At 38.1% G+C, this 19,262-nt stretch overlaps 1 protein-coding gene across 1 annotated transcript in view; it reads left to right on the forward strand.

The window, feature by feature from the left end:
- The window catches only part of npr2 (natriuretic peptide receptor 2), a 70,705-nt gene that overhangs the window by 1,135 nt on the left and 50,308 nt on the right, over nucleotides 1–19,262 (forward strand). Inside the window, 7 exon segments of the mRNA XM_061698185.1 lie at nucleotides 10,770–10,837; nucleotides 10,839–10,952; nucleotides 11,570–11,683; nucleotides 11,760–11,895; nucleotides 13,327–13,421; nucleotides 17,265–17,400; nucleotides 18,501–18,585. Coding sequence (XP_061554169.1) covers nucleotides 10,770–10,837; nucleotides 10,839–10,952; nucleotides 11,570–11,683; nucleotides 11,760–11,895; nucleotides 13,327–13,421; nucleotides 17,265–17,400; nucleotides 18,501–18,585 — 748 coding nt within the window.

The raw sequence follows: 19,262 nt of genomic DNA on the forward strand, positions 1-19,262 counted from the left end.
GACCGTGGAACTATAGAAATGTATAATCATGTCATGATAAAGTTATATAGGCCTATCCGGTGGAACCACGGGTTTTTTTTATGCCCTAGTTTCAATATGATTCCTAAGCCTTTTGAAAAAACTTTGTTTTTAAATTTTTTTTTGCCGAAAATGTTGCCCACTTTTGTACATCTGCTTAGTTAAAATGCTTGCTATTTCGCAACGTTACTAAAAGTGAAGACAATTTGGAATTTTGGTCCAGAAGGACATGAAGTAGACGCACATGATTTTCTTACACGGGCCAGATGAAATGATACAGTGGGCAGGATCTGACCCCATGGCCTGGAGTTTGACACCTGAGTAAAACTCTAACCAAAATATTAGGTACACAGCTCCAGCTCAATAGCTATTTAAAACATGTACAGACATAATAATACTTGACTTGAACATTTTTTGCTAAAGTTCCTATTGTGAAACTTTACAAAGTCACCAAGAAGGATAACTTTTATTGCAGTGTTTCACAAGCTTTATTGAGCCAAGGCACATATTTTACATTTGAATAAAAACATCACAAAAAGTACATATACTGCAACAATGATGATCTCATTTCAATTAACTCCCAAATTGACTCACTCAGTGTGAAATCTGCGCCTGTTTTAGTTGAACACAAAGCGGATAAACTGGCAAGAAGCCAATAATTTTGTTTTATGAATGGCAATAGATGGACACAGGTCAATTGTACCTTCTCCAATCTAGTAGAAGAACATTTAATTGTTCTGCCTGTCATTATTTGTCGCTCGCATTGAGAGATAAACACAGAAATTTGTTTGTAAAATAATAATTTTCGGACCAATTATGGCAATTGGATAGTTTTCTGTGGCACATGTGATGATCTCCCATGTACACTAATGGCCTGCGACACAGTGGTTGGGAATCACCACCATAATTACTTCTAAACACATACAAAAATCACACCAGAGAAGATGACGAAAAAACTGTTCTTGCTTTAAGTTGAATTAACTGGAAACATTTCGAGGTTGAGGCCTATTTTTTTTGAAAATAATTACATTTATTATTGATAACACCATTTAAAAATTGTTTTTTATGTAGGTGTACTTAATGATTTGGGTGTCGAGCGAAGCGTCCAAGGTCACCATATTCACGGTGTCTAATCAGGTTGGATCGTAGAAAATGTTATTTTATGATATTATCCAAGCAAAGGCAGAATTGTTGACACAGCTCTTGAACTGGATCTCATTAGACTGCATGGCATTGACAGGGTGCTCTGCAAAAGAAACATATGTCTGCATTGTCTAACACCAGCCACCTGGCTGATGACTTTATATCTCTCACTTTTAACAAAAGTCCAAAATTGGACATTTTGTATGACCCGAAAGTCAATAAATTGACCTGTTGTATAAAGTAGATTATTATTTTTCTTTTTCTTTTTAATGCACGGCAGATGAAAACAGATTTTAAGATAGAATTAGTTGAGGTAAGAGCCTTTTTATTCAAGTGTTACTACAGAGGAATGTTTAGGCTGTTGCTCCGAGTTTTATTGCGGGGACCACCACCTGAGACAGACACATCATTTGAGATGAATTGGGTGCCCCTCCAGCCAAAACAGTCACATGACTTGGGGAAGAGTCTTTGAACTCTTACTTGCTTTAAAATGAAAGCACATCGTTGATAATGGTGTCAAGCTATAGGAGTTTACAAAGGCATGATAAGATTAGGCATTTGCGGAATCCCTACTCACCGTTGGATACGGCTATAGTATTGCAATACCATTACATACAAACATGTACAAGCGAGGAGAAAATCTCACCAGAGAAGATGACAAATGAGCTGTTCTTGCCTGTAGTTGAAGAATCTTGTTGTGAATCTAGATTGTGTGACTAGAGACTGGATTAACTGTAGGCAAGTGCCCAGTGACACCGCCGTGCGTTTGCATTATGCAGACTTCATGTTGCACAAGGTCTCCAAACTACATGTAAAAAGCACAGGATTTGCAATATTTATTTATTTATTTTTTTGGGCTAAACAGTCGAGAGGTCCCAGGTTCGGAGTTGGCATGTTTTCCCAGTGCTTTTGTGGGGTTTCCATGTACTCGGGCTTCCTTCCGCATTCCAAAAATATGGATGAAAGGTTAAGTGAAGTCTCCAAAATGTCATAGGTGTGCAAATGTTTGTCGATATGTGCCCTTTGATTGGCTGGCGACCAGACCTGCATGAACCCTGCCTCTCACCCAAAGGCAGCTGGGATAGGCTCCAGCTCACTCGCGATCCTAATGAGGACAAACGGCATAGAAAATAGATGGGTGGATATTTATTCATATTTTTACAATTGTTATCCATTCAATATACAACTGAAATATGGTTTTGATTGACTTGTAGGCTAAAGTCACAGAATAAGGAAAAAGTTATTAAATTCAGTATTGCTATATGTTCCTCCATCCAAAAGTCCTTTCTCGAGTAAACGCATATAATCAAACTAAAATAAACCGACTGCGCTGCATGAAAAGAGGTAGTCAGTCATCGTTCCCAAATAGGCATAAACCACAAATACTGTAGCTGTTTTGAGGTCACTGCTGAGTGATAATAATATTAACACAAACAGCTTTTGAAGTCATAAGTTTTATTTCCAGCTCTGTACGTAACACACAGACGTGACTTATGTTATTTATTTAGTTATTTACTATTCACTTTTTTCATGACTCTGCCAACCAAAAATACACGAAGTTCAACTGATCAAAATACATAAACCTACGGTAAAAGACACCCAATCATTCATCACTCAAGTCAAGGTAAATATGCATTATTTATTTTCAAACTTTCTCCTTTCCATGCTGGCAGAATTATTTTTATTTTAATAGAAGATGCATACTGCATATTTACATTTAAGAGGACCTTTAGCAGCCTTCTGTGCTCCCTGCCAGGAAAAAAAAAAAAAAACACAGTATGACGCAACCAAGATTTGGTTGCGTTAATGTCATTATTGTCTGTGTGATTAAGAGCAAATTACCAACAACACCAACTGTAAAAAAAAAAGTGCAAACATTTGGGGTGTGCTGCATTAAATTTTTTATTTTGTATTTTTTGCTTGTCCATATGTAGATGTTACTGTAGATACTTTATCGAACTTGAAGAAAATTCACATATTCACTTATCCGATGATGAAGAACAGGCCTTGCCATTAATATTGAACTTTTCCATTGATACCATTGTGAATAAATTCGTTACAGAGGTTCGTTACAAAATCTGGCTAATTGTAGCTGTCCTATTAATTGTTTTTTAATGCCAAAATGGCTGCTGTGAAAAGTGTCATTAAGGCACCAAACAAAACAAGTGCTGTCCTTCGACTTTTTCATGGTATTGTTGGCGAACGTGAATTTCAGGGCGCAGCAATGACAAATGTGTCTGTGTTTTCATGCAAAGCTTGTTACTATGCTATGAGATCGACTAAGCTATACTTAGTGAGCTTGTGCAACACCAGAGGCATCCTTATTACAGTTTTAGAGCTTTGAAGACTGGGGTCCATTTAAGCTGTCTAGTTAACACGCAGGATTTTGGGGCAGGTCAAGTCACAAATGAAGAAGACGTGAGGAGTGTTTTAAACAGTTTACAGAAATGTGTCACAGCAGCTGACCTTTCACCTAGCCTTCTAACCTCTTGCGCAAACTCAATGCACCTCTGCCTGCGTGAGAGAGGGAGTGTGAGTGAGTGAAAGAATGTGTCGGAGGCTTTGAAGCCTAAAAAACCCAAAAATGTCAGAGCAAAACTTTGGCGCGTTGGACCTCCAGAGCATTAAATAAGTGTCATCAATACAGAATGTACAATAGTTTACATTAAAAACGAAATCCAAGTGCTGTACAGCCCTAAAGTATTTCAACTAAAAATGTATCGTATAACGTTTTGTCATTAGTGTTAAAGAATCTTTAAATAGACAGTTTGTAATTTTCTTTTTTTTCCACTTTCGAATTGAAAAGTGCCTTTCATGACTCGTAAATGGACTTTTCTCGCTTCCCATGTTCAATAGTGCATAATTGCGTCTTGATTACCATCAATGTTGCATTCTTTGTGTTTCTACCATATTTACGGTCAGTTGACCACCAAGAATGGATCATATTCGACCATTTCCGTTTTCAACACCACTTATCCTGGTTAGGGTCGCATTAACCTTAAAACATACAGGTTGCATTTTTTTCCCACACATGTCGATCGGTTGTACAAATACAAATAATAGCAAAGACACTGCATAGTGCTAATTAAAGCAAAGAATCCCCCCACTCCTTGCAGACCACCCCTTATCGGATGAATTATGATGCTGTTGCAGTGAGCCGGAGGTCATAGAAGCTAATGGTTTTGTCAGAGCTTGCTAGGCATTCACTTTTATCCCAGCAGATAACCTCGAGGCTATCAGCTCTGCCAAGTGGGGCTACATGACGAAAGGCTGAGACTGGGGAGAAGATCGCTAAACTATTGTGATGACTCACGTCATTTGAGCTTTTACAGCTGACAAAGTGATTGGGTGCAGTTGGACAGTCAAACTCCTGTCCGCCACTGCCTTTAGTTCCCCAAATTCTTCCTTGCAATTCCTGGCAAACGGAGATGTGGGAAGTACTGTGGTCGGAGGAATCAGAACCATACTATTTTCCATTATTAGAACAAAACATATTTTTGAAAAATACTTATTGCCACTGGATTTTACATTCCGTGAGAAAGAGCCCCCAGTTTGTTCGACAGTTCTCTCTGCAGAATCATCAGAGGTCACTGATATTGGATGAGAGAGCCTGACTCACAATCTTTGTGCTCGTTCTTACAAATGTGTTTGATGGTGTTGAGGTCAGGGCTCGATGGGATGAGTCAAGTTCTCCCACACCAAACTCATCCAAGCATGCCTTTATGAACCTTACTTTGTGCATTGGGGTTAAGTCATTTTGGAACAGGAAAAGTCCTTCCTTATTCTTTTCTGTTCTAAACAGTTAAAAACATTTAAGAGTCTGGAAAGTAAACCCAGTCATTAAAAAAAACAAAACAAAAAAAACATTTTAAATGAAATGAATTAAAACTGCATTTCGATGAAAACGCCGTTTGGGTAAAGACTCTGAGTGAGTTGAAAGCAGTAATCTGAAAAGTAAATATATTTCTGCTCCCATCACTACAGTCACCTTCTGAGTCCATTAAAGCCACTCAATATTTTTTTCCCCTCCACTCTGTGATAGGGTAGGATGTTTTTTTCTGAGTAGCCTGTGTCATATGTTTTCATTTAAAATGTGTTCATTTCATTTGAAGAGAGAGAAGTAGATTGCATTGATGTCTCTATTGGTATGGAATGGACCTAGAGTATTTTATTATTTCCTTTTTGGGACTACTGGAATGGAATATGGGGTATGTTGTAAAAGGGAGTTGGAATCCTTATTCTTCTTCTTATTATTATTAATACTATTTTTATTATTATTCATTCATTTCATTTTCACTACGGTCGGGGGCCTGCTGGAGCCTATCCCAGCTGACTCTGGGTGAGAGGCGGGGTAAACCCTGAACTGGTCGCCAGCCAATTGCAGGGCACGTATAGACAAACAACCATTCACAGCTACAGGCAATTTAGAGTCTTCAGTTAACCGACCATGTATGTTTTTGGGATGTGAGAGGAAACCGGAGTACCCGGAGAAAACCGACACAGGCACCGGGAGAACATGCAAACTCCCCAAAGGGGAGGCCAGATTTGTACCTGGGTCCTCAGAACTTTGAGGCAGATGTGCTAACCAGTCGTCCATCGCCCCTATTATTATTATTATTATTATTATTATTTTATTGTTGTTGTTGTTTATTATTGTTTATTTATCTGCTGCATACGGCCGCACCAAAACTAAATTTTAAAGATCTTGCATTTTGGTTATTTACATTTCCATAGAGCGACTCTCTAACATGGACTAAGTATAAAAGTATCAATTTGATTTCAAAAAATCTGTTTGACCAAGTTCGGTATCCGCTTTGTCCATATTTGGCCAAGACCACCCCCTTTCCTGTGATTGGTTGCCTCTGTGTAGAAGACCCACTTGTGAAAGCACTTGTTTGTTATGTTGACAGCGCTGGCTCGGGACCAGAAAGGGAAGGCGGAGATCTTTCCTAGTGATGTAGATAAAGCCGAGAAATTTGAATGACCTGATTTCAGTCCACTTGGCAAGAAAACGTCTGGAACTTAGGAATGCGTGGACGACTTTAACTCACGTTTTATGTTGTCTCAGGCACTATAGAGACTATATTACACCCCAAATACAATTAAAAGGGGTTTGGCAAAATATGTCCCCGTCAAGCACAACGGCTCATTATTTTATACAGAGACAAGACTACCATCAATCGTTACATCACTATATACAGTGTGTGTGTGTCTATATATATATATATATATATATATATATATATATATATATACATACCAGGTGATTGAAAAGTAACTCCCTGTTTTTACGTACTTGTCATTTATTTCTGAACTATAATTCTTTCAAGAAATGAACATGAGAAGAAAGTGTATTGCATGGAGTTTTATTGAAAATTCGAGATGGGCGCCAGCATTAGCCACCAGTTTCTCAAGCCGCCTGGGAACCACGTTAACTGATTTCACCAGGAACTCTTTTGGGATGGAAGAGATAACTTCTCGTATTCGCCCTTCAAGTTCTTCCAAAGTCGTATGTTTGGTAGAATGGACTTTCTCCTTTAATCATGGAACATACACTAAATATTGAGAAAAATATTACAACATATGAATCAATTATAAGTATTTTAATATATGGAGTTACTTTTCAATCATCCTGTATATATATATATAAACACACGAACAGATCTCCTGACTCTGAGGCAGACTTGCAAACCCATCTAAGACACCATGCTGCCCGCCTATCAATTTTCACTTTTTCAATTGCAAATGGCCTTTTGAAAGACAAACCAAACCATATATTAATTTCTATTGCAGTAAATCAGTAAGCAGTAACTCTCCTGTGCATTCACAGCATTTCTTTACGTTAGAACATTTCTGAGATTGGATCTGTTTACCCCAAAGACTTGTTGACTACTTCACATATTTACATAATAGATACAGTATTTAGAAAAAAATGGTATTTGGAAAAACAATGGAAATTTGACTGAATACATTCATCAGTTGGCATCATATCATATTTGTTTAAGTCAATTTTTAACATTCTGAATATTTAACATTGAAATGTTATGCAAGTTTAATACGTGTAATAATAACACTAATATTAGGACATAAAAATGTTAAAACAATCAATCTTGAATAACGAATGACAAAGTCGTAATGCAAAGTTGATCCCTTTTAATACACTTACTTCTAACAAGTCAACTGCTTTCAATGTAAATTTCGAAACTCCAAACAAGTGACAATGTATGGTGAAACTGGAGTGGTACGGCCATGAATGTGAGTAATTTCTTGTGTCTGCACTGTGTATCAGTCTCCTCTTTCAACACCTCTTGTAGAGGCTGGTGGCAAAAAGCCAAAGAAAAAGTACGACACACTATTTTAGGACAGAGTTTTATATTTTTTTCCCCCCCGGTACTACTTCAGTGGTAGTTGATTTCAGTGTTTTCACTTTTCACACAACTTTTTTGCAATCAAATACCAAGAATGTAGATTGTTGTCTTAATTGTAGCAAAGGTGAAAATAGAGGATTATGGCCTAAGATCTTGAAGAGTGACAAGTGGAACAAATTGACCAAACAACTTGAATGTGCATTTGTGTGTAAGTCTGTTTACTTTAAGGCTACCACAACACACAAGGCCATTTTGCCCTTGACTGTTGGGGCATTTATTTTGGGTGCAATCCAGGAGACAGCAGAACTACTTGGCATGGTAAAACGTGATGGAACAGATGAGAGTTGGGGTCCAACATTAGTCTAACCAATGAGGAAATGTCTGCTAAGTGGCCTCTGAGCTGTGAGCCTCCGCTCCAGCATATGTCTGGAATGAAAATAATGGTGGTTATATATTTTTGTGGCCCAAAAGCATGCTAGTGAAGGGTGAAAGTTCACTGTAAACAGAGGGAGGGGCCTTAAGGTTGATTCCTGTTATAGCAGACAATGAGATGTTGGTTTATTTATTTTATTATTATTATTTTTTTTTTTTACCACGCATGTGAGCGGCTTACCTGCCAAACAAAGATACTGGATAAACCTTTAAACTTTTAATTTAGGTTGCAACCCGACTGAACAGCAAAAGCAACATTTGTGTACATTCCATGTTTACCTCACTTTTTTTGGCAGAACTTATTGTGCCAAAGGTAAAACATCATGGATTGCAAAAATAGTAAAACGAAACAACAACAACAGTTGAATTTATATGGAAAGTTTTATAAATGCCAAGATTTACTGTAAGAGGATAGAAGAGTAGTTATCTTCTTGTGTATGTTAAAAACAAGGCTAACAGATACAAATAAATAGAATGGCCAAAACCAGATACCTGTACGTGTTGAACAGCACATTACAAGACATTATTAAACAGGTGTTAAATATTTAAACAGGAGATTTGATCGCGATGGTATCAAAGGCTACACGCATGTAAAGAGTATGGCCACATCTAGTGTTACTAGAATGACGATAATAGACCATTAGTGTTCAAAGGGACTGTCTTGGTTCCCAGGAGCTACTAATGTAACAAGTGCCAACAAATCATAATGGCATGAGACAGCATGACTCGCCAATTAATTGAAACATTTTCTGAAGAAAAACGTGACACAATACAGTGCGGTCTACTGACTAACTATTCTTTAAAGCAGAAATAGTAAGAATTTTCACAATTTAAAGTGGTGATCTAACAACATGTCTGTGATACTACATTTACATGCTGCTTGATCTCCATGCAACGTTTGATACTATTTATCATCACATCCTCAAATATAGGCTGAGGAAATGAGTGGGCACCTCAGGGACCATCCGTTACTCACTCATATCCTATCTAGTCTATTAAATAAATCTTTTAAAATGGTTTTTGGCCCCCAAGAGTCAGTGTATGTCCCCCTATCCTGTGGTGTTCCTCAAAGGTCAGTCTTAGGGCTCACCGTTTTTGCACTCAACATGCTTCCTCTTAGGGATGTCATCAGCACAGGTAGGAAGGTACTGTAACTCATACCACTTGTATGCAGATTACATCCAGATTTATTTTTCTCTTCACTTTGATAGTGCAGATGAGATACTGTGTGACTGCTTGACTGGAATTAATAACTTGATGGCTCACAACTTGCTTCAGCAGAAACTAATGTATAAACTCTTGATCACAACATCTTAGCTCCAAGGATCTCTTTCTAAAAAATTACACCCAAGCATAAGAAAGCTTAGGTTAATTTTCGATCAGGCCAGGCTTTTTGAAGAAAAAACATTAAAACTGTAACCCATTCCTGCTTTTACCACCTAAAGATATCTCTAAACTTAAATCTATGTTGCCTGATTCTGAACTAGACGATCATGCAGGGTTTTTGTCTCCTCATGTCTTGAATATTGCAATTCTCTGTTCACCTGTCTCAACAAATCTTCGTTAGACCATCACCATTGAGTCCAGAATGCCTCTGTTGGGGTTTTGTCAAGATCCCTCAGGTTCAGCAGAATCACTCCCATTCTGTCGTCCTTGTACTGGCTCCCTGTTAATTTTCAGATTCAGTACACATTTTTAAAAGTCACATACAGAGCGTGTTTAATTAATAATTGTTCGTTGACCAATGGATACAGTAGACCAGCACCATTACATCTACTTCACCTGACCCCTATCTTTTTCTGCAAAGGTACCTCACGTAGTGGAGCAAAATGATGGCTCCTAGGCAGAACAGGTTTTGAGACTCGCACAAAGTTGAATTAACTTCCAGACTTCGGTGTCAGTATTATGGGCTTCAGTAAGTGTGGAGTTTTTTGAAACAATATAAAACTTACCAGTCATTACTGGAATTATTGAATAGTCATTATTATATATTGTTGATGTAGAAAATCTCCGAGACCAGGGGTGTCAAACTCATTGTAGTTCAGGGGCCACATACAGCCTAATTTGATGTCAAAGGTGCCGGACCACGAAAATCACATCATGCTTAATATAATAATAAATAACAATATGTTTTCCCCTAGTGGCACGGTAGACACCTGGTTAGCACATCTGCCTCACAGTTCTGAGGACCGGGGTTCAAATCCCGGACCCGCCTGTGTAGAGTTTGCATGTTCTCCCCGTGCCTGCGTGTTTTTTCTCCGGGCACTCCGGTTTCCTCCCACATCCCAAAAATATGCATGGTAGGTTGATTGAGGACTCTAAATTGTCCTTAGGTGTGAATGTGTGCATGAATGGTTGTTTGTTTCTATGTGCCCGGGGATTGGCTGGCGACCAGTTCAGGGTGTACCCTGCCTCTTGCCCGACGTTACCTGGGATAGGCTCCAGCACGCCCGCGACCCTAGTGAGGATAAAGTGGTACAGAAAATGAATGGATGGATGTTTTCCCGTTGGCCGACTGGTTAGCACATCTGCCTCACAGTTCTGGGGACCGGGGTTCAAATCCTGGTCCCCAAATTTTGGGGAATTTAGTTACCATTATCCAAAATCACTGTGCTTAGATTTAGTGTTCTGTAAAACAACTGGGCAGATTATATATTAGTGTATAACATCTAAATAAAAGTGGCACATTTTAATGTGCCAAATGAAACAAATATCTGTATGTTTAATTAAATAAATTATTTAATTATATAATTAATAATAATTAATAATAATTATTTATCTCTGTCGTTGTCCCCCACGCTGCTGCAGTTGTGTACATCTGCGGCCCCCTGGACACTTTCCTGAACATCATGAAACTCTTCCACAGCGAGATCCCTAGACCCAGAAAACTACGCCATTTTCTATCTGGATGTGTATGCAGAAAGCTTGACAGAGCGCAAACCATGGCAGAACTCTGACCTTGACGGGGACGTTCCCATCAAGGTCTTTAAGGTACGCTGAATCCAAAACACATTCACACATTTGAACATCCACTCATTTTCTCTCGCACTTAGAGTGTTGGGTAAACTTGGAGCCTATCCCAGCTGAAGGTGGGCAAGAAGTGGGGTACATCCTAGACTGGTCACCAGTCAATCGCAGGGCACATATAGTATATTAACAAAAAAAGAAAAAACATTCACACTCACATTACGGACAATTTTAGATTTATTCTTCCATTGACCTAACATACATCTTTGCTGGAATGTGTGAGGAAGCTAAAGTATCAGGACAAACCTCAAGCCAACACAGGGAGAGATACCATAATCTAATAAATTAAAACGTAATAAAATGAATGCTGCAAAGTTAGTACACAAGCGAAAAAGCAACACGTGGTGTCTGGGCTGGTTGATAATTTTTTATTGACCTCTGAAGTAGATACCATAAGTAGGTAGAAGTGATCCAAGGTTGTCATGGCAATTGACATAGGTACTACATAGCCAGTGTACCATCAAAACAATGCTGTTGTTTTTAAAAATATGTTTTATTTTTATTTTTAGAGTACTGCAGACCAATACATTGTTATGCGTTGCATAGCTATGATTATACCCTATTTTTCTGTGTCCTTTTAGTCCGTTTTTGTTATAACCTACCGACCTCCTGATAATCCTGAGTACAAAGACTTTCAGAAACGACTCCATGTGAGAGCACAACAGGATTTTGGTGTGCATTTGGAACCATCCCTGGTATGTTAAATTATATGACCATCATGGAGTTAATGTTAAGTGACAGGATCATAATGTCAACTTTGTCATCATGCAGATGGATTATATCGCAGGCAGCTTTTATGATGGGTTTGTGCTGTATGCAAAGGCCTTGGAAGAAACGTTGGCTGACGGTGGCGCTCAAAACGACGGCATCAACATCACAATGAGAACACAGAACCGCCAAATCTGGGGTGAGCAACTATATTGTGTGTTTTACACTAAACCCTCCTTTTTAGCAATAACCTAGCTTCTGAGTTAATTATGAAGGCTTTTCTATTGTGGTGCTATTTCATTGTCGTATTGATACACATCAGATTCTTCATTTGAAGTTTTCGCTTCTTTACTTACATAAATATCTTGATCATGTATCGTAGCTGATTTGTTTTCTTCACGATATCAATTATTGCTTAATAGCCATTCTGTGATATTTTTGTTCTTAGCAAAATGAAAAAGCTCAATGGGGAGATACCCATGTTATACGTTGGCAGGTCATACATTCCCTCCACAACTTCATAATGCACTTTTCTGTTCGTTTTCCTCAACTGTTTTCCCTTTCAAGTCTTCACTGCCATGAAATGCTCAAACACTCTAGCAGCTGCTCTATTTATTGTTGTACTGTGGCAAAATGATGGAGAAACAATAACATTTAGATGAAGGTTTATACATGTCCACAATAATAGGATAGGATATCATTTCACATTTGCAGTTTTAGTCAATCCTAAAAATAGAGTGGTATTCCAAGTGAAACAATGCTTTTTAAGCAGTTTAATTAAGTTGAAATTGAAATATTTCTTCCGATATCAACATAGCCATTCCCCCGCTACAAATGACTGAATCTCCACTTGAAAAGTGATTCGGCCACGTAGCTGTTGTAGCCACTCAAGTAACACTCCGGCATCAAATGATGTCGAATGAATGTTGACTCAGTCAACTTTAGGTGACCTGCACGCACTAAAGCAAAATGAGGATTATGATATGCCCTCTAAACAAAACAATGACACTGTTAATAAAGCATTATGACTCAAGTCTTCTCTGAAATAGTCCATTTAATGTTTGATCTGGCTGCCCACACGGCTCCTTGTTTACCCTATTGGCTCCCACATGGATTCACATCACTTTGCAAAAACAATGGAATTTTTTTTTTGGGAGTTTAGACCTTTGAACCTTTTATGTTGCCCGCTTTTACAAAAACAGGCATTTTTAATGGATTGAAGGCCACATTCCAGTTCATGATGATTTCACTGACGTCTTATTCTGAACCTATTCTCAGTATTAAGAAATTATTTTTTTTTTGTCTAAGAATCCTCATAAAGAGATGGACCAAAGATTTGTGACATGGAAGTCATTGTATTCCTATATGAAGCCTCATTAGCTGTGGGCTTGGGATCTCCACAATTATGAGAAATGGATGTGAGCCTTTCTAATGCATGATAGTTAACCATCTTGGAACTATGTTTAAACACCATCTCAGGAAAACCAAGACGTAAGAGCCCTAGAAAAAAGAAACATTGCTTTGGTTTTATTATTCAACCCTCCCATGAGTTAAATGTATCTCACGTTTCTAATAAAGCATGAGGCATCACATTATCTGACTAGACCTTCAATGTGGATGTTGTTGCCAGGGGTGACAGGTCTTGTTACCACAGACCACAAAAACGCCAGGGATATAGACATCAACCTTTGGGCCATGACCAACCAGGACACAGGAGAGTATGGGGTAAGTGTACCCATTCTTTGTATTTATTGTTTTCTTTGAGTTACCACAGGTCACACTATATAGCATGTTCAGGACAGCCAGGTTGGAAATGAAAACCAGCATTCCAGAGTTATAAAAGATTGCCAAAAATGCCGTTGAAAGCCTGTGCACAAGTCTATCCTCCCTTCTCCTCTCGCTCTTAACCCTGTGAATGCATTAAGATCCGCTCTGGATTCCGTTCTTATTCCATGAGATGCAGTCAGATAAAAGAAAGTCAAACAGAAGACACTCTGTTCGTGTCCTTTAGGTTGTTCAAGATGCTTTGTTTGTGTGTATGTGTGCTTTGTGTATGTGTGTGTGTGTGTGTGTTCATGCAAACCTTTTCATGCAGCGTATCTGTCTACTTTCTTTTTGTAAGGCCAGTAGGCCTTTTATCGGCTGAAGAACCATATGGACATTACACACTTTACATTCTCAGTGAACACAATAAAGACAACATTAGTCAAATGTAATGTGTGCTTAATTTGAACACAACAACACATTGACAAATGTGTGTTTTGGAGTCGATTCTGATCTCCTTCTATCTGGCATTGGAATTGATGGAGATAATGAATGTAGGTTAAAGCCACATCCTTTGGCTATTAGTATCTTGACAAATATTGGGGTCCTGACTTCTCTAATGATAATATGCTTAAAACCACAAAATTCCACCACAGTCAGAGGAAAATATTTGTGTGTTGTGATCTGCAAAATCCTTTTTCTTTCTTTGAGTGCAAAATAAGTGGGTGAGCTACATTTGACTTCAGTCAGAATTTCATCAAGGTCCTCTGAGGCTGTCAGCGGGAGCTCTTGCTCTCATTTATCCTTGGCTTTAATTAATTGGTGCAGTTCTATAACCGAGTGACCCGGGTAGCCGGCCTTGTTTTATAATTCTCGTGCAGGTTTTAAGGTCTGCGATCAGCTGGTGGGCAGTCCAGGGTGTACCTCGTCTCTCGTTCAAAGTTGGCCACCTTAACAGTCTGATCTTCTGAGAGCATCCATCAATTTTCTATACTATTTTACTTGTCCTTGTGGATGAGCTGGAGTCCAATTCAACTGACTTTTGGAAAGAGGCTGCGTACACCCGGGACTGGTCATCAGTCAAACGCAGGGCACACGTTGACAAACACAACCCACACAAGCACCGCGAGACCAACACAAACTCCACACAGGAGGGCCTGAGCTGAGAGTTGAACCAAAATCTCTCGAGTGTGAGGCTAATTATATTATGTGGCTCTCAATTTATGTTGTCATTGTCAAGAAAAGTACAGAAATCAAAAGTATTATTTAACCAGTCATAAGTTAAATTTGAGTAATAATACAATATAAATACCTGATAATTTCAATTGCAAGTGAGCATTGCGATGGAAGCTCAATTGTGATTGATCACAATCTATTCCAGGAGACCGGTCGACCTCCTATTTCTTCAGCTTGAAAACAGTTTTCCCTATAGGATCTAATGGAAATAGAAATTAGGTTGAGGGTAAAATTTATGCCCTCGTTAAACCTTTATTCACTCTGCTGACAAAAAAACAGTTAAATGAAAAGCCAGTTATTTAGAAGTGTGTGAAACAATACTGTATATTGGTGTAAAGCGCCCCTTTGTCCAAAACAACAACAACAACTTGTAACATTCACATGGTTAATTTGTGCAGTGCATACAATTTGTTTTGTGTAGCCGCTCTTAACAGCCAAAGACAGTCCTTGAGTGATAAGCAGCCCAAAGCCCTCAGCTACTATTTCACCTATTTTCGTCTGTTCAGGCCCTGCCCCCACACCCGTCACCCGCTGCATTATTTTGATGACCTTCCATAAAGGGGTGATGGTTTTCAAGGTTAAAGCAGAGAGGACACATCATGCTACAAGCAAAGGGGGAAAATAAACGAAACAAAACAAAACAAAACAAAAAAGAGCCTCTGAAATGTTTGCAACTCAGGAGTCACGCTTCACAGCAGGAAAACAGATGTACCATCAAAATAAAGCTCACGCTCCGAGATGCTACTGGTCAATCTTTGCATAATCTTATTTTAGGAATATCCTGTATACTGCCCACCATAACTTGTATCATGATTTCTGATGTGCATGAGCCTGTTAATTAAGTTACTTGTGGCCACTAGAATGAATATCACAAATAGTAGCATTTGATTTAAACATATTCTATGATTATAGACTTTGTAATTAACCTCAATTAGTCACTGTAAATGTTAATTTAGTTCTAATATTTGACATGTTTCAAACACGTACGTGAAACTAACAACATACAATCAAAAAGCAACATAATATGATTTCAAGATGCATTCTGAACTGACAATATATTCACAACGCTCGAACTCATACATTTACTGTAAATGGTCTTATTTTCAAGCTTTTGAATTACTTTTATGTAATCTCAAGCAATATATTATTATTCTTTTACTTCCAAGTACATTACAACAGTAAAAACTAAAAAATATCCTTGACCAAAAAGTAAACTGACCAACAGTTGAATACAAATTGCCATTTCTACCATCCAAAATGATCAAAACAAAAAACACAATCCCTGTTCGATATCGGCGTAAAATATTGAAGTTTAATTGATTTACTCCAGGCCATCATTACTGGGCAGTTATTTTAAAGACAATTCCAGTGATATACGCATAATTTTCCTGTGACAAATATTAAGAAAGTTATGACTCTTTCAAACTAGTGAAAATGGACCAATTTATGGTCAACCTCTTAATGCAAAGTCAAGGGGGGGGGGGGTCGGGATTTTAGGTGTGACCTATTTGGTTCAATCTGAGTTTCAACCTTTTGGAACTTTTGTCATCTTTATCCTATTTTCATAACACCGGTATTAATGGAAAATGTGCATGTGTGTGTATTCACAGAATTAGTTGGCATTGTAAGTGACGAAAATATGAGCCCACTTTAACAGTGGAAGTGACAGAAAACATGAGCTGTCATGACGTGTCACAGTAACTTCACAACGGACCTGGCCAACTGTACGGGCACAAAGTTTGTTTGTAAGACAGACAATTTACTTCAAAATTGCCAGAAACATGTCAAAGTATCCAATAATTCCTCATTTGAATTTGAAAAACTGGGCAACTCACAAATGTTTTTCACAGGGGATTTGTCGACTGTAAATTTGTTGTCCTAGTCTTATAACGCACATAAATGCTCTTTTGAGAAATTTCAAAGTTGCAATTAAAACTAGGAAACCTGTTCAATATAATCATTAATGGTGTACTGTATATTGGTAAGGTAAAAAACGCAAACACAATGAAACACGGAAAACAGCGGTCTCGCCGCCACTCAAAATGCACGATTATGAGTGTTGCTCATTGAGTTACAACTTTCGACAGCCATTCAGCGGCGGCACGATTATGAGTGACCCAAATTGAAATAATAATGAATACAAAATAAAACTATATCCCTTATTGCATTCCCAAAAATCATTGTATGTATTTAAAATGAAGATGTAAAGAATAGCTTGGTTAAAGCAGATCAGTGCTGGTCACGACCGGTTTTGACAGAAAACCCAGAGTCCGGTCAGTCTGAATCTGAGACAACACTGAAACCTTCAAAATGTGGTCTTCAGATCAGTCACGAGACCGAGACCGGTCTGGAGTGTTACAACACTTTTGTATGTGTCAGTCCCACGCTTCTCATTTTAGCAGGGCTCGGCTCCAGGTTTCCTGTTACCGTGAACAGGAAAAGTTTTGTGGAAAAATTTTAGAATTAATGTTTTTTTTTCATAAAAAAAAGGTCCTTAAGGGTCCTTGCAACTGTAAAAAAGGGTTAGAATTGATCAAAATTATTATTATTATTTTCATGTTTGTGCAGCTGGTTGCATACTATAATGGAACCCTGAAGGAGATCATTTGGTCCCAGACAGAGAAGATCCACTGGCCCAGTGGGGGCCCACCACTGGATAACCCACCCTGTGTGTTTTCCACAGACGACCCCTCATGCAATGATGGTATGATATGTGTAATTTTTCATCACCCCTACGGATGGATTCTTTAATTAAAACAATAATATGATTTTCCTTGATGACTTTGTAATATGTAATCATCAGTTGTGTAAAATGTTGCAACCATCTAAGATTGATTCTTCAATTGTATGCAACAGCCTGTTACCAGTACAGGAAAAGGATGCTGAAAGAGCAGAGATTTGAAAGAGCTGTGCAATTCCATGGAGATAATCTTGCCATGCCATTCAGTTGTGTAAAAACGATTATCTGCTGTTGAACATGTTCAGACTGAGCCAATGAATTGTTTTACTGAGTAAAATGTAAAAGTTTAGGGCTTTGTAAATAAACGTTTTCTCATGACACATAAAATGAATTAGCATTTTGGAAATGAACTTATGAGTATTGTGCAATCCCATGAAACCCAGCTGGAGCTGTCAAAAGGATATTAATTTAAAATTATTATTATGGTATTGCAGTGCACTCAATTATAGTGATAGGTGTTTCTAATATTAACTTTATGACACGAGAGAGTAAAAACATTAGATGTAATACAATGCAGTGCACCTCCACCTATAAACATATTGAGTCTTATCATCTATAAAAAGGTTACCATTCTCATCCTTCTCTTTTATTGGATCTCATTAGTATGTACTAGAGTCAAAATTTCTGTACATCCAAAAACAAATTCCACTGTTTCTACCTTGTTCTGATAGGTTTATTGGTCTCTCTTGCACACTTATCTGGAGGAGATAATTTTGTATTCATGAAATTCTTTTGTCCAATTCGTGTAACAGAAAACCATAAAATGTTATAACCCAATAAAAATCCGTAAATTCTAAGTATTTTTTTTATTAATTGCAAATCTTTTCATTGTTAGGCTATCACACTATTGTTTACAAACATTTTACATTGTGACGCATGTCTTTTAATTGCACGAAATAATTGTTGGTGTCTAACAATCTCAAGTTGTGTAGCTGTACTTCCGGGTGTGACAGCTGTGTTTTTAATAGCGTCCCCTTTTTTCCTTTTCAAAGATATGAATGTAGACATCTGTTGAACATATGAGAGACAACTGAGTTGTGGAATCCTTCTTCTCCTGTTTCCAGGTCAGCTGCCAGTTCTGGGAATTGTAGCTGTGGGATCTGGCTTGGCGCTCATCATTTTTGGAATCTCGAGTTTCCTCATTTACAGGTGAGTTTGAAAGCATCGTGCTGATGCAGTCTGTCTGTGCTGCTCTTAGAAACAGTAGAAATGTAAAGGTTATTTAAGTGGGATGACAGAGCAATATGTGATTGAAAAGGGATTTATGGGTGGTGCTGCAATGAGTGCCTGTGTGGTATTTTCACAATTGTTCCCACAGAAACAGCTCAGCAGGTGATGATCTTAAAGCAGTCAGTAGGTGCGTTAAAGCGGGCCATGTGAGCCTATGCACTGGGCCAAAACACGCTTCTCAGTTAATGATCATGAAGTCTGGTCACTATGTTTCTTGCTGTCTTCAGATTAAATCTAAATGCCACAAATCTTAATGATTCACGCACACGGCTGATGAGGGTGTGATAAATTTATTTGCTCATGTGTTTTCGGGTTTTCAAAAATAATTTGGCTTTTAACCCCTACACTATAAACTATATATACAGAGTTTTGTCTTGAAGTCCTTTTGTAATGAGTAACATAATCTGCTACTGCGGTAATTTATTTTCCCTCTAGTAGATTTACATTATAATTGTATAAAGCAGCAGGATTAAGGCTTCCCTGGCGTGTTTTTCCTAGTCAGGATTTAATGAGGGGAAGCGAGCGGCTGAAAGGGTTGTAGGGCTTCTTTCATGTCTTATTTTACTCATTTTAACTCCTTCCGGATTTATGATTGT

The sequence above is a fragment of the Phycodurus eques genome, chromosome 15, assembly GCF_024500275.1.
Source record: "Phycodurus eques isolate BA_2022a chromosome 15, UOR_Pequ_1.1, whole genome shotgun sequence".
Classification (NCBI taxonomy): Eukaryota; Metazoa; Chordata; class Actinopteri; order Syngnathiformes; family Syngnathidae; genus Phycodurus; species Phycodurus eques.